The sequence below is a fragment of the Neoarius graeffei genome, chromosome 3 (assembly GCF_027579695.1).
Source record: "Neoarius graeffei isolate fNeoGra1 chromosome 3, fNeoGra1.pri, whole genome shotgun sequence".
NCBI classification, from domain to species: domain Eukaryota; kingdom Metazoa; phylum Chordata; class Actinopteri; order Siluriformes; family Ariidae; genus Neoarius; species Neoarius graeffei.
Genome location: NC_083571.1, coordinates 64,109,852 through 64,135,862, shown reverse-complemented (window position 1 = coordinate 64,135,862; position 26,011 = coordinate 64,109,852). Strand labels below are relative to the sequence as shown.

The window sequence follows — 26,011 nt, the reverse complement described above, 5'->3', positions numbered from 1 at the left end:
AATCATCGGAATCGATTATAGTAATAAATATGTAATAATACGTTATTATAATAATTATTATTATTAATTTACAACCGCATATATATTACCCACACATGGCTCAATATCTATTTAAAGTACACATCCTCAAATCTAGTGCACCCCATCCACACGATCTAGTGCTAATGAGCAGAAAGTGCGCAACAACCAAGTGGCCCAAATCTCAATTTCCTGCTGTCAGAAAAGTGAATTCCAAGTGAGAATATCATGATGGGATTTACAAAAACAGCCCAATCAGTACAGGTGCGCATGCGCGCGCGCACACACACACACACACACACACACATTACAGTCACATACTGCACAGCTTCCTTTTTATTTCCATCCATCCCAGAAGAAATGTACTTACTTCAGATATGTGTGCGTGTGTATATTTGTGTGCGTGTGTATATTTGTGTGCGCATGTGTGTGTGTGTGTGTGTGTGTGTGTGTGTGTGTGTGTGAGGGAGAGAGAATGAATGTGTCTCACCTTGGGGTCGATACTCTTGAAGCTCGCCTCGTCTTCGTCCACCTCAAAGTAAAGCTCGTTAGCCGTGATGGACAGAGTTCCTTTCATGGCGAGTGCAGGAGAGACGAGCTCGGCCACCGTGCTGAAAGACACCGTGCCTACACACACGCGCACACACACAGGTATAGGGATATATTTTTGTGTTGTGTATTCATGGCATTTCCGACAACATAGAACTATGTTGTTTATCAGTGTTCATATTTATCAGTGTTTATATTTCTCAGCGTCGGTGTCTCACAGTGTTTATAGTTGTCAGTGTTTCTCAGTGGTGGCTCAGTGGTTATGGCTCCGGGTTACTGATCTGAAAGTCATGGGTTCAAGCCCAACCACTGACAAGCTGCCACTGTTAGGCCCTTGAGCAGGCCCTTAATCCTCGCTGCACCAGGAGCATTGTGTCATGTACCCCCTTGTTGTGCGTCACTCTGGATAAGAGCATCTGCTAAATGCCTGGAATGTAATGTCATGTGGTGTTTTATCAGTGTTGATGTTTCTCAATAATTCTGTTTTTCAGTGTCTGTCTCTCTAAGTGTTGATATTTCTCAGTGTCGGTGTCTCAGTGTTGATATTTCTCAGTGTCTGTGTCTCACAGTGTTGATATTTCTCAGTGTCGGTGTCTCACAGTGTTGATATTTCTCAGTGTCAGTGTCTCAGTGTTGATATTTCTCAGTGTTGGTGTCTTGCAGTGTTGATATTTCTCAGTGTCGGTGTCTCAAAGTGTTAATATTTCTCGGTGTCGGTGTCTCACAGCGTTAATATTTCTCAGTGTCTGTCTCACAGTGTTGATATTTCTCAGTGTCGGTGTGTCACAGTGTTAATATTTCTCAGTGTCGGTGTCTCATAGTGTTGATATTTCTCAGTGTCTGTGTCTCATAGTGTTGATATTTCTCAGTGGCGGTGTCTCACAGTGTTGATATTTCTCAGTGTCGGTGTCTCACAGTGTTGATATTTCTCAGTGGCGGTGTCTCACAGTCTTGATATTTCTCAGTGTCTGTGTCTCATAGTGTTAATATTTCTCAGTGTCTGTCTCAAAGTGTTAATATTTCTCAGTGTCTGTCTCACAGTGTCGATATTTCTCAGTGTCGGTGTCTCAGTGTTGATATTTCTCAGTGTCGGTGTCTCGCAGTGTTGATATTTCTCAGTGTCGGTGTCTCATAGTGTTGATATTTCTCAGTGGCGGTGTCTCAGTGTTGATATTTCTCAGTGTCTGTGTCTCACAGTGTTGATATTTCTCAGTGGTGGTGTCTCACAGTGTTAATATTTCTCAGTGTCTGTGTCTCAAAGTGTTAATATTTCTCAGTGTCGGTGTCTCATAGTGTTGATATTTCTCAGTGGCGGTGTCTCAGTGTTGATATTTCTCAGTGTCTGTGTCTCACAGTGTTGATATTTCTCAGTGGCGGTGTCTCACAGTGTTAATATTTCTCAGTGTCTGTGTCTCAAAGTGTTAATATTTCTCAGTGTCTGTGTCTCAAAGTGTTAATATTTCTCAGTGTCTGTGTCTCAAAGTGTTAATATTTCTCAGTGTCTGTGTCTCATAGTGTTGATATTTCTCAGTGTCGGTGTCTCAAAGTGTTAATATTTCTCAGTGTCTGTCTCACAGTGTTGATATTTCTCAGTGTCGGTGTCTCAAAGTGTTGATATTTCTCAGTGTCGGTGTCTCACAGTGTTGATATTTCTCAGTGTCGGTGTCTCATAGTGTTGATATTTCTCAGTGTCTGTGTCTCATAGTGTTGATATTCCTCAGTGTCGGTGTCTCATGGTGTTGATATTTCTCAGTGTCGGTGTCTCATAGTGTTTATTTCTCAGTGTCGGTGTCTCACAGTGTTGATATTTCTCAGTGTCGGTGTCTCATAGTGTTGATATTTCTCAGTGTCTGTGTCTCATAGTGTTGATATTTCTCAGTGTCGGTGTCTCATGGTGTTGATATTTCTCAGTGTCGGTGTCTCATAGTGTTTATTTCTCAGTGTCGGTGTCTCACAGTGTTGATATTTCTCAGTGTCGGTGTCTCATAGTGTTGATATTTCTCAGTGTCTGTGTCTCATAGTGTTGATATTTCTCAGTGTCGGTGTCTCATGGTGTTGATATTTCTCAGTGTCGGTGTCTCATAGTGTTGATATTTCTCAGTGTCGGTGTCTCATAGTGTTGATATTTCTCAGTGGCGGTGTCTCAGTGTTGATATTTCTCAGTGTCGGTGTCTCACAGTGTTGATATTTCTCAGTGTCAGTGTCTCATAGTGTTGATATTTCTCAGTGTCGGTGTCTCATAGTGTTATTTCTCAGTGGCGGTGTCTCAGTGTTGATATTTCTCAGTGTCGGTGTCTCACAGTGTTGATATTTCTCAGTGTCGGTGTCTCATAGTGTTGATATTTCTCAGTGTCGGTGTCTCATAGTGTTTATTTCTCAGTGTCGGTGTCTCACAGTGTTGATATTTCTCAGTGTCAATGTCTCATAGTGTTGATATTTCTCAGTGTCGGTGTCTCATAGTGTTGATATTTCTCAGTGGCGGTGTCTCAGTGTTGATATTTCTCAGTGTCGGTGTCTCACAGTGTTGATATTTCTCAGTGTTGGTGTCTCATAGTGTTGATATTTCTCAGTGTCTGTGTCTCATGGTGTTGATATTTCGCAGTGTCTGTGTCTCATAGTGTTGATATTTCTCAGTGTCGGTGTCTCATAGTGTTTATTTCTCAGTGTCGGTGTCTCACAGTGTTGATATTTCTCAGTGTCTGTGTCTCATAGTGTTGATATTCCTCAGTGTCTGTGTCTCATAGTGTTGATATTTCTCAGTGTCTGTGTCTCATGGTGTTGATATTTCGCAGTGTCTGTGTCTCATAGTGTTGATATTTCTCAGTGTCGGTGTCTCATAGTGTTTATTTCTCAGTGTCGGTGTCTTGCAGTGTTGATATTTCTCAGTGTCTGTGTCTCATACTGTTGATATTTCTCAGTGTCGGTGTCTCAGTGTTAATATTTCTCAGTGTCAGTGTATATCAGTGTTAATATTTCAGTGTTGGTGTCTTACAGCATTGATATTTCTCAGTGTCTGTGCCTCACAGTGTTGATATTTCTCAGTGTCGGCGTCTCATAGTGTTGATATTTCTCAGTGTCGGCGTCTCACAGTGTTGATATTTCTCAGTGTCGGTGTCTTGCAGTGTTGATATTTCTCAGTGTCTGTGTCTCATAGTGTTGATATTTCTCAGTGTCTGTGTCTCATAGTGTTGATATTTCTCAGTGTCTGTGTCTCGCGTTGATATTTCTCAGTGTCTATGTCTCACAGTGTTGAGATTTCTCAGTGTCAGGGCCTCATAGTGTTGATATTTCTCAGTGTCTGTATCTCATAGTGTTGATATTTCTAGTGTCTGTGTCTGTCTGTGTTGATATTTCTCAGTGTCTGTCTGTGTTGATATTTCTCAGTGTCGGTGTCTCAGTGTTGATATTTCTCAGTGTTGGTGTCTCACAGTGTTGATATTTCTCAGTGTCGGTGTCTCTCAGTGTTAATATTTCAGTGTTGGTGTCTCTCAGGTGTTGATATTTCTCAGTGTCGGTGTCTCACAGTGTTGATATTTCTCAGTGTCTGTGTCTCACAGTGTTGATATTTCTCAGTGTCGGTGTCTCACAGTGTTGATATTTCTCAGTGTTGGTGTCTCACAGTGTTGATATTTCTCAGTGTCGGTGTCTCTCAGTGTTAATATTTCAGTGTTGGTGTCTCTCAGGTGTTGATATTTCTCAGTGTCGGTGTCTCAAAGTGTTAATATTTCTCAGTGTCGGTGTCTCACAGTGTTGATATTTCTCAGTGTCGGTGTCTCACAGTGTTGATATTTCTCAGTGTCGGTGTCTCAAAGTGTTAATATTTCTCAGTGTCTGTCTCACAGTGTTGATATTTCTCAGTGTCGGTGTCTCACAGTGTTGATATTTCTCAGTGTCGGTGTCTCACAGTGTTGATATTTCTCAGTGTCGGTGTCTCAAAGTGTTAATATTTCTCAGTGTCTGTCTCACAGTGTTGATATTTCTCAGTGTCGGTGTCTCACAGTGTTGATATTTCTCAGTGTCGGTGTCTCTCAGTGTTAATATTTCAGTGTTGGTGTCTCTCAGGTGTTGATATTTCTCAGTGTCGGTGTCTCTCAGTGTTAATATTTCAGTGTCGGTGTCTCACAGTGTTAATATTTCGCAGTGTCTGTGTCTCAGTGTTGATATTTCCCAGTGTCGGTGTCTCATAGTGTTAATATTTCTCAGTGTCGGTGTCTCACAGTGTTGATATTTCTCAGTGTCGGTGTCTCACAGTGTTGATATTTCTCAGTGTCGGTGTCTCAAAGTGTTAATATTTCTCAGTGTCTGTCTCACAGTGTTGATATTTCTCAGTGTCGGTGTCTCACAGTGTTGATATTTCTCAGTATCGGTGTCGCATAGTGTTAATATTTCTCATTGTCTGTGTCTCACAGTGTTAATATTTCTCAGTGTCGGTGTCTCAGTGTTAATATTTCTCAGTGTCGGTGTCTCATAGTATTGATATTTCGCAGTGTCTCTGTCTGACAGTTTTGATATTTCTCAGTGTCTGTGTCTCTCTGTGTTGATATTTCTCAGTGTCTGTCTCACAGTGTTGATATTTCTCAGTGTCGGTGTCTCATAGTGTTGATATTTCTCAGTGTCTGTGTCTCACAGTGTTGATATTTCTCAGTGTCGGTGTCTCACAGTGTTGATATTTCTCAGTGTTGGTGTCTCACAGTGTTGATATTTCTCAGTGTCGGTGTCTCTCAGTGTTAATATTTCAGTGTTGGTGTCTCTCAGGTGTTGATATTTCTCAGTGTAGGTGTCTCACAGTGTTGATATTTCTCAGTGTCGGTGTCTCACAGTGTTGATATTTCTCAGTGTCGGTGTCTCACAGTGTTGATATTTCTCAGTGTCGGTGTCTCTCAGTGTTAATATTTCAGTGTTGGTGTCTCTCAGGTGTTGATATTTCTCAGTGTCGGTGTCTCTCAGTGTTAATATTTCAGTGTCGGTGTCTCACAGTGTTAATATTTCGCAGTGTCTGTGTCTCAGTGTTGATATTTCCCAGTGTCTCTGTCTGACAGTTTTGATATTTCTCAGTGTCGGTGTCTCATAGTGTTAATATTTCTCAGTGTCGGTGTCTCACAGTGTTGATATTTCTCAGTGTCGGTGTCTCATAGTGTTGATATTTCTCAGTGTCGGTGTCTCAAAGTGTTAATATTTCTCAGTGTCTGTCTCACAGTGTTGATATTTCTCAGTGTCGGTGTCTCACAGTGTTGATATTTCTCAGTGTCTGTCTCACAGTGTTGATATTTCTCAGTGTCGGTGTCTCACAGTGTTGATATTTCTCAGTGTCGGTGTCTCACAGTGTTGATATTTCTCAGTGTCGGTGTCTCACAGTGTTGATATTTCTCAGTGTCGGTGTCTCATAGTGTTGATATTTCTCAGTGTCTGTGTCTGTCTGTGTTGATATTTCTCAGTGTCCGTGTCTAACAGTGTTGATATTTCTCAGTATCGGTGTCGCATAGTGTTAATATTTCTCATTGTCTGTGTCTCACAGTGTTAATATTTCTCAGTGTCGGTGTCTCAGTGTTAATATTTCTCAGTGTCGGTGTCTCATAGTATTGATATTTCGCAGTGTCTCTGTCTGACAGTTTTGATATTTCTCAGTGTCGGTGTCTCATAGTGTTGATATTTCTCAGTGTCGGTGTCTCACAGTGTTAATATTTCTCAGTGTCGGTGTCTCGCAGTGTTGATATTTCTCAGTGTCGGTGTCTCATAGTGTTGATATTCCTCAGTGTCTGTGTCTCATAGTGTTAATATTTCTCAGTGTCGGTGTCTTGCAGTGTTGATATTTCTCAGTGTCTGTGTCTCATACTGTTGATATTTCTCAGTGTCGGTGTATCTCAGTGTTAATATTTCAGTGTTGGTGTCTCACAGCATTGATATTTCTCAGTGTCTGTGCCTCACAGTGTTGATATTTCTCAGTGTCGGTGTCTCATAGTGTTGATATTTCTCAGTGTCGGTGTCTCACAGTGTTGATATTTCTCAGTGTTGTTGTCTTGCAGTGTTGATATTTCTCAGTGTCTGTGTCTCATAGTGTTGATATTTCTCAGTGGCGGTGTCTCAGTGTTGATATTTCTCAGTGTCTGTGTCTCACAGTGATGATATTTCTTAGTGTCGGTGCCTCAAAGTGTTAATATTTCTCAGTGTCTGTGTCTCAAAGTGTTAATATTTCTCAGTGTCTGTGTCTCATAGTGTTGATATTTCTCAGTGTCTGTGTCTCATAGTGTTGATATTTCTCAGTGTCTGTGTCTCGCGTTGATATTTCTCAGTGTCTGTGTCTCGCGTTGATATTTCTCAGTGTCTGTGTCTCACAGTGTTGAGATTTCTCAGTGTCAGGGCCTCATAGTGTTGATATTTCTCAGTGTCTGTCCGTGTTGATATTTCTCAGTGTCTGTGTTGATATTTCTCAGTGTCGGTGTCTCATAGTGTTGATATTTCTCAGTGTCGGTGTCTCACAGTGTTGATATTTCTCAGTGTCGGTGTCTCATAGTGTTAATATTTCTCAGTGTCTGTGTCTCATAGTGTTGATATTTCTCAGTGTCGGTGTCTCATAGTGTTAATATTTCTCAGTGTCAGGGCCTCATAGTGTTGATATTTCTCAGTGTCTGTCCGTGTTGATATTTCTCAGTGTCTGTGTTGATATTTCTCAGTGTCGGTGTCTCATAGTGTTGATATTTCTCAGTGTCGTTGTCTCACAGTGTTAATATTTCTCAGTGTCGGTGTCTCACAGTGTTAATATTTCTCAGTGTCTGTGTCTCATAGTGTTGATATTTCTCAGTGTCTGTGTCTCGCGTTGATATTTCTCAGTGTCTGTGTCTCACAGTGTTGAGATTTCTCAGTGTCAGGGCCTCACAGTGTTGATATTTCTCAGTGTCGGTGTCTCACAGTGTTGATATTTCTCAGTGTCGGTGTCTCATAGTGTTGATATTTCTCAGTGTCTGTGTCTCACAGTGTTGATATTTCTCAGTGTCGGTGTCTCACAGTGTTGATATTTCTCAGTGTCGGTGTCTCACAGTGTTGATATTTCTCAGTGTCAGTGTCTCTCAGTGTTAATATTTCAGTGTTGGTGTCTCTCAGGTGTTGATATTTCTCAGTATTGGTGTCTCATTGTGTTGATATTTCTCTGTGTTGGTGTCTCTCAGTGCTAATATTTCAGTGTCGGTGTCTCTCAGGTGTTGATATTTCTCAGTGTCGGTGTCTCTCAGTGTTGATATTTCTCAGTGTCGGTGTCTTTCAGTGTTGATATTTCTCAGTGTCAGTGTCTCTCGGTGTTGATATTTCTCAGTGTCGGTGTCTCTCAGTGTTGATATTTCTCAGTGTCGGTGTCTCACAGTGTTGATATTTCAGTGTCGGTGTCTCACAGTGTTGATATTTCAGTGTTGGTGTCTCACAGTGTTGATATTTCAGTGTCTGTGTCTCATAGTGTTGATATTTCTCAGTATCTGTGTCTCTCAGTGTTGATATTTCTCAGTGTCGATATTTCTGTGTCGGCGTCTCAGTGTTGATATTTCTCAGTCGGCGTCTCAGTGTTGATATTTCTCAGTGTCGGTGTATCTCAGTGTTAAAGGAACAGTCCACCGTACTTCCATAATGAAATATGCTCTTATCGGAATTGAGACGAGCTGCTCTGAAACGCAGCGATTTTCTATGCTATGGAAAGTCCGCACTATAATGACAGGCGTACTAACACCTTCTGCGTGCTTCGGCAGCGTATTGATACGGAGCTCAGATATCAATGCGCTGCCGAAGCGTGCAGAAGGTGTTAGTACGCCTGTCATTATAGTGCAGACTTTCTATAGCATAGAAAATCGCTACGTTTCAATTTGTGTAACTGAACTTGTTTCATATCACTGGTCATATAAACCTATGTAAACAGGAAAAACGCGGAAGAGTTTGGTCGCATCTAACTACAGCCCCAAAAAATACCGTTGGCCATACTGAGCCTAGCTACATTGCTAACAGGAGTGACAGCGCGTCTGATTGCGTCTGACTGACTGGGACGTCGCGCAAAGCTCGGATAGGTACGGAGCAGCTCGTCTCAATTCAGATAAGAGCATATTTCATTATGGAAATACGGTGGACTGTTCCTTTAATATTTCAGTGTTGGTGTCTCACAGCATTGATATTTCTCAGTGTCTGTGCCTCACAATGTTGATATTTCTCAGTGTCTGTGTCTCACAGTGTTGATATTTCTCAGTGTCTGTGTCTCACAGTGTTGATATTTCTCAGTGTCTGTGTCTCATGTTGATATTTCTCAGTGTCGGTGTCTCACAGTGTTGATATTTCTGTGTCGGTGTCTCACAATGTTGATATTTCTCAGTGTCTGTGTCTCACAGTGTTGATATTTCTCAGTGTCTGTGTCTCGTGTTGATATTTCTCAGTGTCGGGGTCTCAGAGTGTTGATATTTCTCAGTGTCGGTGTCTCACAATGTTGATATTTCTCAGTGTCGGTGTCTCACAATGTTGATATTTCTCAGTGTCGGTGTCTCACAGTGTTGATATTTCTCAGTGTCTGTGTCTCTCGGTGTTGATATTTCTCAGTGTCTGTGTCTCTCGGTGCTGATATTTCTCAGTGTCTGTGTCTCTCGGGGTTGATATTTCTCAGTGTCTGTGTCTCTCGGTGTTGATATTTCTCGGTGTCAGTATCTCACAGTGTTGATATTTCTCACTCTCAGTGTCTTTCATTGTTGATATTTCTCACGGTCAGTGTTTCACAGTGCTGATATTTCTCAGTGTCTTTCAGTGTCTCAACAATATTAACAAGAACAACAATAATAGTAATTTTTAAATTCTAGTAAATTCTAGTGAGAGATGTTTGTTGTCAGTCTGTTGTATACTCTTAACTACACACTCATCACAATCCTAACATGCACTCATTATAACTACACACTCGTCACAGTCCTAACACACACTCATTATAACTACACACTCGTCACAATCCTAAAACGCACTCATTATAACTAAACACTCGTCACAATCCTAACACGCACTCATTATAACTACACACTCGTCACAATCCTAACACGCACTCATTATAACTACACACTCGTCACAATCCTAACACGCACTCATTATAACTACACAATCGTCACAATCCTAACACGCACTCATTATAACTACACACTCGTCACAATCCTAACACGCACTCATTATAACTACACACTCGTCACAGTCCTAACACGCACTCATTATAACTACACACTCATCACAGTCCTAACACACACTCATTATAACTACACACTCGTCACAGTCCTAACACGCACTCATTATAACTACACACTCGTCACAATCCTAACACGCACTCATTATAACTACACACTCGTCACAATCCTAACACGCACTCATTATAACTACACACTCGTCACAGTCCTAACACGCACTCATTATAACTACACACTCGTCACAGTCCTAACACGCACTCATTATAACTACACACTCGTCACAATCCTAACACGCACTCATTATAACTACACACTCGTCACAATCCTAACACGCACTCATTATAACTACACACTCGTCACAATCCTAACACGCACTCATTATAACTACACACTCGTCACAGTCCTAACACGCACTCATTATAACTACACACTCGTCACAATCCTAACACGCACTCATTATAACTACACACTCGTCACAATCCTAACACGCACTCATTATAACTACACACTCGTCACAGTCCTAACACGCACTCATTATAACTACACACTCGTCACAGTCCTAACACACACTCATTATAACTACACACTCGTCACAATCCTAAAACGCACTCATTATAACTAAACACTCGTCACAATCCTAACACGCACTCATTATAACTACACACTCGTCACAATCCTAACACGCACTCATTATAACTACACACTCGTCACAATCCTAACACGCACTCATTATAACTACACAATCGTCACAATCCTAACACGCACTCATTATAACTACACACTCGTCACAATCCTAACACGCACTCATTATAACTACACACTCGTCACAGTCCTAACACGCACTCATTATAACTACACACTCATCACAGTCCTAACACGCACTCATTATAACTACACACTCGTCACAGTCCTAACACGCACTCATTATAACTACACACTCGTCACAATCCTAACACGCACTCATTATAACTACACACTCGTCACAATCCTAACACGCACTCATTATAACTACACACTCGTCACAGTCCTAACACGCACTCATTATAACTACACACTCGTCACAGTCCTAACACGCACTCATTATAACTACACACTCGTCACAATCCTAACACGCACTCATTATAACTACACACTCGTCACAATCCTAACACGCACTCATTATAACTACACACTCGTCACAATCCTAACACGCACTCATTATAACTACACACTCGTCACAGTCCTAACACGCACTCATTATAACTACACACTCGTCACAATCCTAACACGCACTCATTATAACTACACACTCGTCACAATCCTAACACGCACTCATTATAACTACACACTCGTCACAATCCTAACACGCACTCATTATAACTACACACTCGTCACAATCCTAACACGCACTCATTATAACTACACACTCGTCACAATCCTAACACGCACTCATTATAACTACACACTCGTCACAGTCCTAACACGCACTCATTATAACTACACACTCGTCACAGTCCTAACACGCACTCATTATAACTACACACTCGTCACAATCCTAACACGCACTCATTATAACTACACACTCGTCACAATCCTAACACGCACTCATTATAACTACACACTCGTCACAATCCTAACACACTCATTATAACTACACACTCGTCACAGTCCTAACACGCACTCATTATAACTACACACTCGTCACAGTCCTAACACGCACTCATTATAACTACACACTCGTCACAATCCTAACACGCACTCATTATAACTACACACTCGTCACAATCCTAACACGCACTCATTATAACTACACACTCGTCACAATCCTAACACACTCATTATAACTACACACTCGTCACAGTCCTAACACGCACTCATTATAACTACACACTCGTCACAGTCCTAACACGCACTCATTATAACTACACACTCGTCACAATCCTAACACGCACTCATTATAACTACACACTCGTCACAGTCCTAACACACACTCATTATAACTACACACTCGTCACAATCCTAACACACACTCATTATAACTACACACTCGTCACAATCCTAACACGCACTCATTATAACTACACACTCGTCACAATCCTAACACGCACTCATTATAACTACACACTCGTCACAGTCCTAACACACACTCATTATAACTACACACTCGTCACAATCCTAACACACACTCATTATAACTACACACTCGTCACAATCCTAACACGCACTCATTATAACTACACACTCGTCACAATCCTAACACACTCATTATAACTACACACTCGTCACAGTCCTAACACACACTCATTATAACTACACACTCGTCACAATCCTAACACGCACTCATTATAACTACACACTCGTCACAATCCTAACACACTCATTATAACGACACACTCGTCACAATCCTAACACGCACTCATTATAACTACACACTCGTCACAATCCTAACACGCACTCATTATAACTACACACTCGTCACAGTCCTAACACACACACTCATTATAACTACACACTCGTCACAATCCTAACACGCACTCATTATAACTACACACTCGTCACAATCCTAACACGCACTCATTATAACTACACACTCATCACAGTCCTAACACGCACTCATTATAACTACACTCGTCACAATCCTAACACGCACTCATTATAACTACACAATCCTAACACGCACTCATTATAACTACACACTCGTCACAATCCTAACACGCACTCATTATAACTACACACTCGTCACAATCCTAACACACTCATTATAACTACACACTCGTCACAGTCCTAACACACACTCATTATAACTACACACTCGTCACAATCCTAACACGCACTCATTATAACTACACACTCGTCACAATCCTAACACACACTCATTATAACGACACACTCGTCACAATCCTAACACGCACTCATTATAACTACACACTCGTCACAATCCTAACACGCACTCATTATAACTACACACTCGTCACAATCCTAACACGCACTCATTATAACTACACACTCGTCACAGTCCTAACACGCACTCATTATAACTACACACTCGTCACAGTCCTAACACGCACTCATTATAACTACACACTCATCACAGTCCTAACACGCACTCATTATAACTACACACTCGTCACAGTCCTAACACGCACTCATTATAACTACACACTCGTCACAATCCTAACACGCACTCATCATAACTACACACTCGTCACAGTCCTAACACGCACTCATTATAACTACACACTCGTCACAGTCCTAACACACACTCATTATAACTACACACTCGTCACAGTCCTAACACGCACTCATTATAACTACACACTCGTCACAGTCCTAACACGCACTCATTATAACTACACAATCCTAACACGCACTCATTATAACTACACACTCGTCACAATCCTAACACGCACTCATTATAACTACACACTCGTCACAATCCTAACACACTCATTATAACTACACACTCGTCACAATCCTAACACGCACTCATTATCTCTACACACTCGTTATATCTATGCACTCATCTGCTCGTTTCACTCAGGCCACTCGTACTCGAATAATGAGCAAAAAATAGGAGAATTTTAAAAAATGCAACAACACAGAGGGAAAAAAACCCATGCCTTTCAGGTCTGCAGTGGTTTTCTTGATTTGAGACACTGCAGCTCTCATTTCTCGTGCACGGCTTCAATTTCTTTCCAAATGACCTTCTTTTGAAAGGTTATGGTTCGGCCTTCGATTTGGGACACAACCACTCTGATCTAAACAGGACTAAAGAAAGCTGAGCAATAAATCTCTGAACTCCACTTATTTTATATATTATTAGATCATTATTTGGGTGTATGGGGTTTCCTACTTCATTCCCTCCTCATCGTTTGATTTGGGACACAGCCCTTCCGACGGCTTTATAAAGCTACCGTGACCTGCCATATCAATCATGTTTAAGGACATGTTCTTTTTGTGGTTTGGGACACAACAGTTCTTGTATAATGAGTAAGGGAATGTTGGGAGAAAATAAAATATAAATGGTTTTCACTCCCACACACACACACTTCATAAATTCTTCAATTTGGGATGCCGTGAAATGCAGAAATCCAGGATAATGAGGGAGGAAAGGAAGCAAGGAAAACGGGAGGAAGGAAGGGACCCTGAACTGATTTGTTGTTATCGCAGATTTCTGATCAGATGCTGATGAGGGCTGCGTCCCAATCTAGTGAACAAGGACACGACAAGCTTATTAAAAACAGACATAAAGATAAGAAAGGAAAATGTGTGTGTGTTTGCACAGTGTGTGTGTGTTTGTTAGTTACCTGTGAGAGTGTCTAGCTCTTTCTCCTCCAGAGATGAGATCGTGTCGTCATCTCCCTCCGTCAAACTCTCGCTCTCGGGGCTCTGAGTCCTCGCCGTGTCTTTCCCCAGCTGTTGTCCTTTCAGCACGTCGTCTTCCGGAGCTGCGTAAACACAACACCAGACACATTACTTTTACCTCGTCACTTTAAAAAAAATAAATAAATCTATTAATAACTACTAATCGGGGTTTGTTCAATTGTCTCCTTTAAATAATTACTGTTTTTTCCTCCTCCAGCCACTTTGTATTATTTTTATTTTGAAAATAAATACCCGAATAAATAATTTTAATATTGATCTTTAAAAAAAACCCCACCACATTAATATTACATTTACCTTTTAAAAATATTTATTATTTATTAATAACGACACTTCTATAAATATTTCAGGCTTTTTTCATTCAAAACTGTTTCATTTTCATCTTTTTAATTTTTTCTTTAAATCGTCATTTATATTTCTGCAAAAATGATCCAGAATATTTAAAGAAGATTTAAATATTGAATACTGAGGTGTATAAAAAAAGGGTTAATGGAAAGTCACGAAAATATTCCTCATTTGACATTTGTTCTTCAAAAAAATATACGAATAACTTTAAAATGATTACAAAATAAATAAACAACAACAATCTTAAATTCTGGGAAAAATATACACTGTTTAAAATGCACAGCTTTCACACAAACCGCTTACACCCAGTATACACCAAATATAAATATATGACAATAAATCTTGAAATACAAATCAAGTCTCTTTATTTAAACGCAATTTAATTTTAAGTTAAAAAAAAAAAAATAATAATCTTTTCCATTTGTTCCAGGATCGGCTCAGAGTCTTCGCTTCTTCGGATAAAAGGTTTATTTTTTTGTTGCACCCTTTCTTCATTAAACTCGTGTTCTGTCAAGGAGGAGCAGCGTGATGTGACGTGAGGCGATGAATTATCCTAATAAACATTCAGGTGAAGTGAAATGTTGAGTTTCAGGCCGATGAAATCATTCGCTTTTGTGTTGAATTGCAAAAAAGCAAATAAAAATGGAGAGAAAATAAAATAAAGAAAAATGAAACCAGGAAGAAAACGTTCTGATGACACGGAAATATTTTCATAAACGTGACGTCATTTTATAATTTTTAAATATTCGATGTTTGAAATGAGCTGCAGGTTTCATTACAGATTAATAACCGATTTCTCTCGGAGCTGAAACACAATGTGTGTGTGAGCTGATCCCTGCGCTCTCTGTGTGTGTGTGTGTGTGTGTGTGTGTGTGTGTGTGTGTGTGTGTGTGTTTTGCCTTACGGTGAAATAAATTTGTGAGTGAAAGCGTGAAACTTCTTCCTCGTCCCGACACTTCACTCCTTTTCTCAGTCTCCCTGCTTTAAACAGCTTTCATCTGTTTTTCTTCTTTCAAGTTTTTAATCTCCTCTTTTCTCATCTCTTAAACAATATTTTGCTTCTTTGCAAAACACTTCATTTTCCATGTCCTCTTTTTCAATTTTATTCTTTTAGAATATTCTCTATCTGCATCCATTTTTTCTTTCTTTCGTGAAATAAAAAATATAAACATTTTCCTTTTCTTCCCTCCATCGTTTTCTCCGTCCCCCTATTTTTTCCTCATTTACTTTGTCCTTTTTCTCTTTTTTCTTTGTAGAAAAAACACCCACACATTTTTTTTCTTTGTTCTCTCTTTTTTTTGTTTCACATTTTCTATCATTTGTCTTTGCTTCTTTGAAGCAAAAAACATTTTCCTCTCCTTTTCTTTCTCTTTTTTGGTTCTCTTCTCAGCTTCCTTTTAGAAAAAAGGAAAAAAAATCTCTCCTTTTTTGTCTTCTCTTTTCTCTCTCGCCCTTTTCTTTCTCTTCTCTGAGGGAAAAAAAATCTTATTTTCTATTTGTCCTCTTTAATTCTTTTAAGCAAAAAAAAAGACTTCCTTCTCCTTTTCTCATTCTTCTTTTTCTCCGTTTTTCTTTACTGTTTTGTTTCGTCTTCCTCTTCTGTCTCCCTTCAGATTTTTTGCCATGAAAACATTTAGATAAAACCAAAACTAACAAAAGATTTCTGTACCTCCACATTTTGTTCCATCTCTCTCTCTCTCTCTCTCCACCTGACTGCCCATTACAGAAATAATAATCTGTAAACATTCACAGACCGCTGTGCTCCTGATCCTCTATCTGGAGAAACTACAGAAATGTGTCATTCCTGCTTCCTTTACTTTGTAGTGCGCACTTGCGGTAGTGTCGGACACTCAACACCGTGACCTTTAACCTTCCGTCTCTTTCTCTCCGCTTGTCTCAGATATATATTTTTTTAATATATTTGCATATATTCGGACATGAAAAAAATGTGAAATGTGATCTTGCTTGCTTCGTAGTGTGCACTTTATAGTCCACTCAATACCCATGGCTTTTGACCTCTCCCTCTCTCTCTCTCTCCCCCCACATCACCTGAGGGCGGTTTGTGTTTTCAGCTCCCAGACGTTTGGGGAAGGAGGCAGCGAGGGGAGCGAGTGGTGGTGGTGGAAAAGTGCGCCCTTGTGATGATATTTAGAACACTCTTCCTGTAATTACGTTTCCCCCGGAGAGTTCGCAGTTAGCAGCGGTGAAATCGCTACCAGCTTCCTAATACGTACCACATGCACGTCTCTGGGTCTGTTCGTTCCAGACTGAACAGACACAAAAAGACAAGCAGTTCACGTTTTACAATGTAAAAATATCTCGATCGTTTTCTTACTGATGCCTTACGATGACGTTGTAGCAGAGCGTAAAAACGTACGACGCTCCAAAACATTCAGCGTTCAAGTCCCATGATGCTTCAGGAAACCGACTGACCCCGAACCACTTTCTCGTCTAAGAGCTCATTCTTTAAGCTCTAAAAGAACTTCACGTTTATCAGAAATGGCTTCGTTCATGCTAGTTTTTGGCCTTTAAGTCCGTTAGCTAAAAAGTGAAATAGCTAAGGTTAGATCACGAGCGCCACGTTCATTCGACGTACAACATTAAACGCGTGTTTATTCATCTCTGACGGCTTTTAAAGGTAAGAATTAATCAAGAGACACTCTTGGTCTTGCCAAGCTGAATAAATCGCAGTCTTGCTGTTTATTCAAAGATGTATTCGTAGAAACGTGCGCTGGGAACGAGATATCATAAACATAAACGTAACCATAATCATAAACAGACAGAAAACAGGATCTGGGTTCCTCCAAGTACAAAAAACAGGAAGGAAGTTATTTCAGACACACAACCTTGCTGTGACCTTGACGCCAGTTACTGGGATAACGTTATACAGATCCCGTAAACGTTCATCCGCTTGCTCTTGAGATATCGCTCGAAGGAGGACGTTAGGGCGTGTCAGACGTTTTCACGATGCTATACGACGCAACGTGTTAAAGACTGGAATCTGTCCGCGATACTACAGCGCCATTTTTAGGTCTTGTTAAAAGATTTAAAAGGTCTATTAAAAATCACAATTTATGTTGTAAATGCTTTTATGATATGATTTTAGGAGATTTAAATGTGTAGATGTAAATATCTAGCAACCCTCCGTCGATTCCTCAGACAAAATGGACACGAGAGACGAGATCCAGGTGACTTCTAGCAGATGTATGATTTCTTTAGTCCACAGTTTGTGCATATAAATTAATGAGTTTATTTCTGACCCCACACACACACACACCTGGCACATGTACCCAAGATTTGATGGATATTTTGTTGTTGAATTGCCTGATGGTGTTCTGAAGAAGTGTTCAACAAGGCGTTTAAATAAAGATGTGTCCCTCTGTGTGTGTGTATATATATATATATATATATATAGTGTTTAAAATGTGCTGCATTTTCACTCAAACACTGACTCAGAAATATACAGATTAGAACCAGATGCAGAAACAAAATAATATTTATTAGTGCTCAAATCTTCTCTCCGCTTCGTTGAACGCAGCACGGTCGTTATTTATATTTAAAAACGAATGCTCATGTCTCATTTCAACTCCGGGAAAAAAAAAATGCTTTTTTTTTTTTTTTTGCAATTTAAAACAAAAAGACATAACAAAAAAAAAAAAAAAGGCAATTTAAGAGGTCGGTGAATAATTAGGAGATTACAACCAGCTGTCGGAGCTGCTTTTTCTTTTGCAGCGTGTGCGTTTTCAGCTCAAAGAGCAGCACGCTCGTTCCACAGAGCTGCACGGAGAATAGTTTGCGTCGGATTACTGCGAAGTTTTCCCCCCTTGAAGACCAGACTTGATTCAAGCAAGTAGAATCAATAATCCGATGCTAATCAGGAAGCGAAGATTTTCCACCATTTTGCTGCGATGGAGAAAGTGTGCATGAGTGAAGGAGAGTGAAAATTAATCCTCTGAGTCTCGGAGGAAAATAAAAAAAAAAAAAAAAGGTTCTGGAAAAATGTGATTTGATTGAAACATCAGTGAATCATCGAGCGCTGAAGAAAAAAATATATACAAATATAGAAATGGATAGACTTCAGAACATCAGTGTGTGGAATTATGGCAGCGACTCCGGAGAAATGACGACACGCTAATCAGGAATATGAGGCGAGGCGTGGTGTTCTGTTGGAGGAAAATAATTAACAACAGGGTGGTGTGATGGAGTGGCGTCACTGTCACCAGAAGAAGTAGTAGTAGTAGTGGATGATCTGCCTCTAACAGCACTTTATTCTGAACACTTTATTCCTCTTTCCCATGCCGATTTGCCAATGCTAACTTTTTATCTGTTTATAGTTACATTTAATGATATGGAATGTTAGCAAAACCAGTTTAGTCCCTGTTCTGGACTCCTTCAGAGTGACTGTTGCAGCGAACACATGTGGTTTTGAATCCGTTACACCAGTTTTTTCTCAACCACTTTCAGTGTTTCTCAAGCGCCACCTAGTGGGCCGCGAAATTTTTTTCAAGTTTGAAGCCCAATACTAAATAGTTCGGGATGTCGTTGTGTCCCAAATCCGGTAGCTGGTTTGCCGAACACTTTTCAAGTGGAAGAAATACATTTGTGGGTAAATTAAGACGAACCAGCCTTTATTTTGTCACATTCCTTCTCTACATTTAACCCCACGCACATGCATACAGAGAGAGAGAGCTTTTAATAAATACATTTGTGGGTAAATTATATGGCTCTGTGATGCCTGCTGGAAGAGAAGAGCAGGGAGGATTGGGACTCGAGTGGCTGTGGTTTGTTTACACCCCATACTAAAACTTGTGTCCTACCAACAATCGTAAAGCTGCGTACAAAAAGCCCAGAAACTGTTTACCCGGGTATAAACGATACAGGGTTTATCTTGTAGTGTCCGGATCCCCAGATCTTTAACCCAGCCACATATACCAAGTTGTTCTCCTCCATGCTCTTCCAGGTTTTCATCTGTGTGTCTGTGTAGAACGATGTCTGCAGCACCAGGTAGTTTGAGATGTTGGGGAACTCAATGGATGGATGATTTTCCAACTCATAATGAATGAATGAATGAATGACTATTTCAACACGATAAGTTGATTAGCAGAGCTGGTGGTGTTGTGCATGTCTCATCTCATTATCTCTAGCCGCTTTATCCTGTTGTACAGGGTCACAGGCAAGCTGGAGCCTATCCCAGCTGACTACGGGTGAAAGGCGGGGTACACCCTGGACAAGTCACCAGGTCATCACAGGGCTGACACATAGACACAGACAACCATTCACACTCACATTCACACCTACGCTCAATTTAGAGTCACCAGTTAACCTAACCTGCATGTCTTTGGACTGTGGGGGAAACCGGAGCACCCGGAGGAAACCCACGCGGACACGGGGAGAACATGCAAACTCCGCACAGAAAGGCCCTCACCGGCCCCGGGGCTCGAACCCGGACCTTCTTGCTGTGAGGCGACAGTGCTAACCACTACACCACCGTGCCGCCCGTGTTGTGCATGTACAGATACGAATAATTACAAATATAAAAGACTTGAAATAAACACAATCTCTTAAAAAAACATTAAAATCTGTTGACTGTGTGTTAATTATCCTCACATTAAGTTAATTAATAGTGTGCATGACTATTGTCTTTGTATTTAGTTCCAGCTACAGTCGGATCAAAATTTATTCTAGTAATGTCAAATTTAGCTCATAAATTTTTCTTTCAAAGGAAAAATCCTTCTTTGTTAGCGTGTAAGGATCTATCCCACTGAGTGGTTTCTATAGCCACTTCTTTTGAGTGGACTTCCTGGTTTTAATAACTTGCTTGTTTGCTGGACACAAACATGGCAAAAAGTTCCTGTGTTACTCGAACAGACTCCACTTTTGGATCATTAATCCCTTTTGACTGAGAATGCCCTGCATGCATGGTTTTATGCTGGCTTCTGGCACATCCATACAGTTTTAGGGCGTATTCACACCTACGTTGTTTGGTCCGGACCAAACAACCAAACGAACCAAATTTCCCTTGGTCCGGACCTTTTGGGTTGGTCTGAATACAAACCACCGAACTCTGGTCCGGACCAAACAAGCGGACCGAGACCGAGCTGCAAGGTCGGACTCGGTCCGGACCAAAGGAACCCTGGTGCGGATCTTTTGGAGGTGTGAAAGCAGACCGGACCTAATCCGACAGTTTTGCTTTTTTGTACCTCGGGAGCTTCCGTCGTTTGTCGAGCATTATGGGAAACAGAGTCTTGACACTCCACCGCAAAGTGCAAACACTGTTTCGGTTGTCAAGGGAACCTTACAACAGTCGTTCAGTCATTCAGACCAGTGGTAGGCTAGACTACAGAGTACAAAAAATGAGTAGGGGGCAAACGTGGGCCGAGGAAGAAACGCGTACCCTTGTGGATATATGGGCAGATGTCCACATATCCGAGCTTTTGGAGAGAACACACAAAAATGGCGACGTGTTTGCTGTATTCAGTGAGAAAATGAAGGAGAAGGGGTTCACGCGCTCCCCAGAACAATGTCGGCTAAAAGTGAAGAAACTCCGTCAGACCTACATTAAAATCAGGGACATTCTTTCAAAAAGTGGCGGTACTAGCGACGCAAAAAAGAAATTCATCTATTACGATGGATAAGGCGAATATCCCGACACATACCTCCTCCGTCTTGCGTGAAGAGCCAGAACTGTCACAACATGATGTGCGCTCATCAGCGCTATCCTCCGTAGCCGCCTTGCCCTTTGTTGTCGTCGTTGATAAATTACTTGTACAACAGCATAGTAATCGCACAATTGTGAAAACAGTAAAAACTGGAAAAACGTATAGCTTTGATGACATTAAAAAGAATAACAGCACGGAAAGCCTCCATGACTACTTTTGAACTTAACGCTTTGTGCGCGTGTCGTCTCTGACCAATAGCTGAATGACCTCAGGGCGCGTGACTTTGTTGACAGATTTTGGTCCGCTTACTAAAATGTACAGTGTGAAAGCGAACCGCACCAAAATGAAAAAATAAAAAAAACATTTGGTTCGGACCAAAGCAAGTGAACTATCGAACTATCCTGGTCTGAATACACCCTTAAATACAATACCTACAATTAAACATTTTTATTGCCTTTATTTAATTCGTGGGCTCCCATCTGTAACAGGGAGTGATGCTGCATCCCATTAATACGCTTTACAATAGATTATTAGATTCTAATAGAATAGATGAGCCAAAATAACTGGGGATCTTTTTTTAATGGGCCCCGACTCGTTATAAGTATGAATAAGTGGGCCTCAAAGCAGAAAAGGTCGAGAACCCCTAGGTTACATGATACGAGTCGCTGTGTCGGTTCGTACCATATTACAAAACTGAGCGTGCTTCAGAGCTGCTGTTCGAGAAAATCAACACCTTTAAACAAATCAGAATCCATAATTCAACAATGCTGTGGTTATAACTGCGTGTTAATAAATAACTAAGGTAAAAACATGCGCCTGAAAAACACTGAACTCACAGATCTGATTCAGAATGTTCTGATGGGCACGGCCTAATATTCTAATGAGCAAGTTTGATTGTCAGCCCTATGCTCGAGAATTGCAGCGTGGTCCATTACACAAGCAGGGGGAAAAAAACAAACAATACAGGACAAGTGATGAAAATCAAATTAGTTTCATTCTATATGTGACAAAGTCTACCTCTGCTTGTGAAGTTAGCATGCTAGATTAGCACACTATGTTAGCATGTTTAGTATGATAGGTTGGCAGACTAGGTTAATATGCTAGGCTAGTACGCTAGGATAGTATGCGTGGTTAGTATGCTAGGATATCATTCTAGGTTAGTAGGCAAGGATAGTATCCTCGGTTAGTACACAAGGATATTCTAGGATAGTATGCTTGGATATCATTCTAGGTTCGTAAGCTAGAATAGTGCGCTAGGACAGTATGCTCGGTTAGTATGTAGGATATCATTCTAGGTTAGTATCCTAGGATAATACGCTATCATTCTAGGATAGTACGCTAGGATATCATTTTAGGATAGTACGTTAGGATAGTATGCTACGATATCATTCTAGGATAGCATGTTAGGATATCATTCTAGGATAGTACACTAGGATAGTACGCTAGGATAGTACACTAGGATAGTATGCTTGGTTAGTACACTAGGATATCATTCTAGGATAGTATGCTAGGATAGTATGCAAGGATATCATTCTAGTATAGTATACTAGGATGTCAGTCTAGGATAAAACGCTAGGATAATATGCTAGGATATCATTCTAGGTTAGTAAGCTAGGATATTATTCTAGGATAGTATGCTAGGATATTGTTCTAGGCTAGTATGCCTGGATAGTATGCTAGGATAGTATGCAAGGATAGTACACTAGGTTAGTACGCTAGGATATTGTTCTAGGTTAGTATGGTAGATAGTATGCTAGGATATCATTCAAGGATAGTATGCTAGGATATCATTCAAGGATAGTATGCTTGGACAGTGTTCTAGGTTAGTATGCTAGGATAGTACACTAGGTTAGTACGCTAGGATATTCTAGGTTAGTATGGTAGATAGTATGCTAGGATATCATTCAAGGATAGTATGCTAGGATATCGTTCTAGGCTAGTATGCCTGGATAGTATGCTAGGATAGTGTTCTAGGTTAGTATGCAAGGATAGTACACTAGGTTAGTACGCTAGGATATTGTTCTAGGTTAGTATGGTAGATAGTATGCTAGGATATCATTCAAGGATAGTATGCTAGGATATCGTTCGAGGCTAGCATGCCTGGATAGTATGCTAGGATAGTGTTCTAGTTTAGTATGCAAGGATAGTACACTAGGTTAGTATGCTAGGATATCGTTCTAGGTTAGTATGGTAGATAGTATGCTAGGATATCATTCTAGGTTAGTACGCTAGGATAATATGCTAGGATATCATTCTAGGATAGTATGCCTGGATAGTATGCTAGGATAGTGTTCTAGGTTAGTATGCAAGGATGGTATGATAGGTTAGTACGCTAGAATATCGTTCTAGGTTAGTATGGTAGATAGTATGCTAGGATATCATTCTAGGATAGTATGCTAGAATATCGTTCTAGGTTAGTACGCTAGGATAATATGCTAGGATATCATTCTAGGTTATCATGCTAGGATATTGTTCTAGGTTAGTGTGCTAGGACAGTGTTCTAGGTTAGTACGCTAGAATAGTATGCTAGGTTATTATTCTAGGTTAGTACGCTAGGAAAAGTACAAAAGGATAGTATGCTAGGATATCATTCTAGGTTAGTATGCTAAGATAGTATGCTAGGTTATCGTTCTAGGTTAGTACGCTAGGATATTGTTTTAGGTTAGTATGTGAAGATAGTACACTAGGACATCACTCTAGGTTAGTATGCTAGGATAGTACACAAGGCTAGGTTAGTATACTATGATATCGTTCTAGGTTAGTATGTTAAGATAGTGTTCTAGGTTAGTACGGCAGGATATCGTTCTCGGTTAGTACACTAGGATAGTATGCTATGATAGTACACTAGGATATCATTCTAGGATAGTATGCTAGGATATCGTTCTAGGTTAATAAGCTAGGATAGTACACAATGATAGTATGCTAGGATATTACATTAGGTTATTGTTCTAGGTTAGTACGCTAGGATATCGTTCTAGGTTAGTATGGTAGGATAGTATGCTAGGATATCGGTCTAAGTTAGCATGCTAGGATAGTACACGGATAGTACACTAGGATATCATTCTAGGTTAGTATGCTAAGATAGTATGCTCAGTTATCATTCTAGGTTAATATGCTAGGATATCATTCTTGGTTAGTATGCGAGGATAGTACACGAGGATAGTATACCAGGATATCATTCTAGGTTAGTATGCTAAGATAGTATGCTCAGTTATCATTCTAGGTTAATATGCTAGGATATCATTCTTGGTTAGTATGCGAGGATAGTACACGAGGATAGTATACCAGGATATCATTCTAGGTTAGTATGCTAAGATAGTATGCTAGATTATTGTTCTTGGTTAATATGCTAGGATATTATTCTAGGTTCGTATGCTAGGATAGATTAGATTAGATTAAACTTCATTGATCCCTTTGGGTGGGTTCCCTCAGGGAAATTAAGAATAGTACACTAGGTTAATGTTCCAGGTTAGTATGCTAGGTTATTGTTCTTGGTTAGTGCACTAGGATATCATTCTAGGTTAGTACACGAGGTTATTGTTCTAGGTTAGTACACCAGGATATTGTTCCAGGTTAGTATGCTAAGATATCCTTCCAGGTTAGTATGCTAGGATATCATTCCAGGTTTGTACTCTAGGATAGTACGCTAGGATATCATTCTAGGTTAGTACACTAGGATATTGTTCTAGGTTTGTATGTTAGGATAGCACACTAGGATATCGTTCTAGGTTAGTACGCTAGGATATTGTTCTAGGATAATATGCAAGGATAGTACGCTTGGATATCGTTCTAGGTTAGTTGCTAGGATATTGTTCTAGGATAGTACGTGAGGATAGTACGCAAAGATATCGTTCTAGGTTCGTACACTAGGATACTGTTCTAGGATAGTACGCGAGGATCGTACGTGAGGATATCGTTCTAGGTTAGTACGCTAGGCTTTGTTCTAGGTTAGTCGCAAGGACAGTATGCTAGGATATCGTTCTAGGTCAGTCGTTAGGATAGTATGCTAGGATATCGTTAGAGGTTAGTACGCTAGGATATTGTGGCAGCGGGGGCGTGGTCAAGTGTCGGTCTGTGACCGGAGGGTGGAGTCAGGGAAGGTAAGTGGCAGAATCACTGCACCTGATGTTGGTTAATCTGTGTGTGTCTTCCCCAGTGACTGCGCCCTATATGAAGAGAGAAAGAGCAGATGAAGGCTCTCTCTCCCCAACGAGATGACTGGTGTGGGTGTGTGTGCACGTGTATGCTTAGTAAAGCTGAAAAGCTAAAATAAAGAGTTGGGTAAACTGAATTCTGGCCTGCCGTCTTTCTGTGCTCCACCCACACGAACTGCTACAGATATCATTCTAGGTTAGTCGCTAGGATAGTACACTAGGATATCGTTCTAGGTTAGTCGCTAGGATAGTACACTAGGATATCGTTCTAGGTTAGTCGCTAGGATAGTACACTAGGATATCGTTCTAGGTTAGTCGCTAGGATAGTCGCTAGGATAGTATGCTAGGATATCGTTCTAGGTTAGTCGCTAGGATATCATTCTAGGATAGCACACGAGGATAGTATGCTAGGTTATCGTTCTAGGTTAGTCACTAGGATAGTATGCTAGGATATCGTTCTAGGATAGTACACGAGGATAGTATGCTAGGTTATCGTTCTAGGTTAGTCGCTAGGATAGTATGCTAGAATATAGTTTGAGGATAGTACGCTAGGATATCGTTCTAGGTTAGTCACTAGGATAGTACACTAGGCTATTGTTCTAGGTTAGTCGCTAGGATAGTACGCTAGGATATCGTTCTAGGATAGTACACGAGGATAGTATCCTAGGTTATCGTTCTAGGTTAGTCGCTAGGATAGTATGCTAGGATATCGTTCGAGGATAGTACGCTAGGATATCATTCT

At 40.5% G+C, this 26,011-nt stretch overlaps 1 protein-coding gene across 1 annotated transcript in view; it reads right to left on the bottom strand.

The window, feature by feature from the left end:
• The window catches only part of lrba (LPS-responsive vesicle trafficking, beach and anchor containing), a 373,382-nt gene that overhangs the window by 99,810 nt on the left and 247,561 nt on the right, over window positions 1-26,011 (bottom strand). Inside the window, exons 39-40 of the mRNA XM_060917126.1 lie at window positions 14,036-14,176; window positions 509-645 (exon numbers count right to left, since the gene is read on the bottom strand). Coding sequence (XP_060773109.1) covers window positions 509-645; window positions 14,036-14,176 — 278 coding nt within the window. The remainder of the gene's footprint in view (window positions 1-508; window positions 646-14,035; window positions 14,177-26,011) is intronic.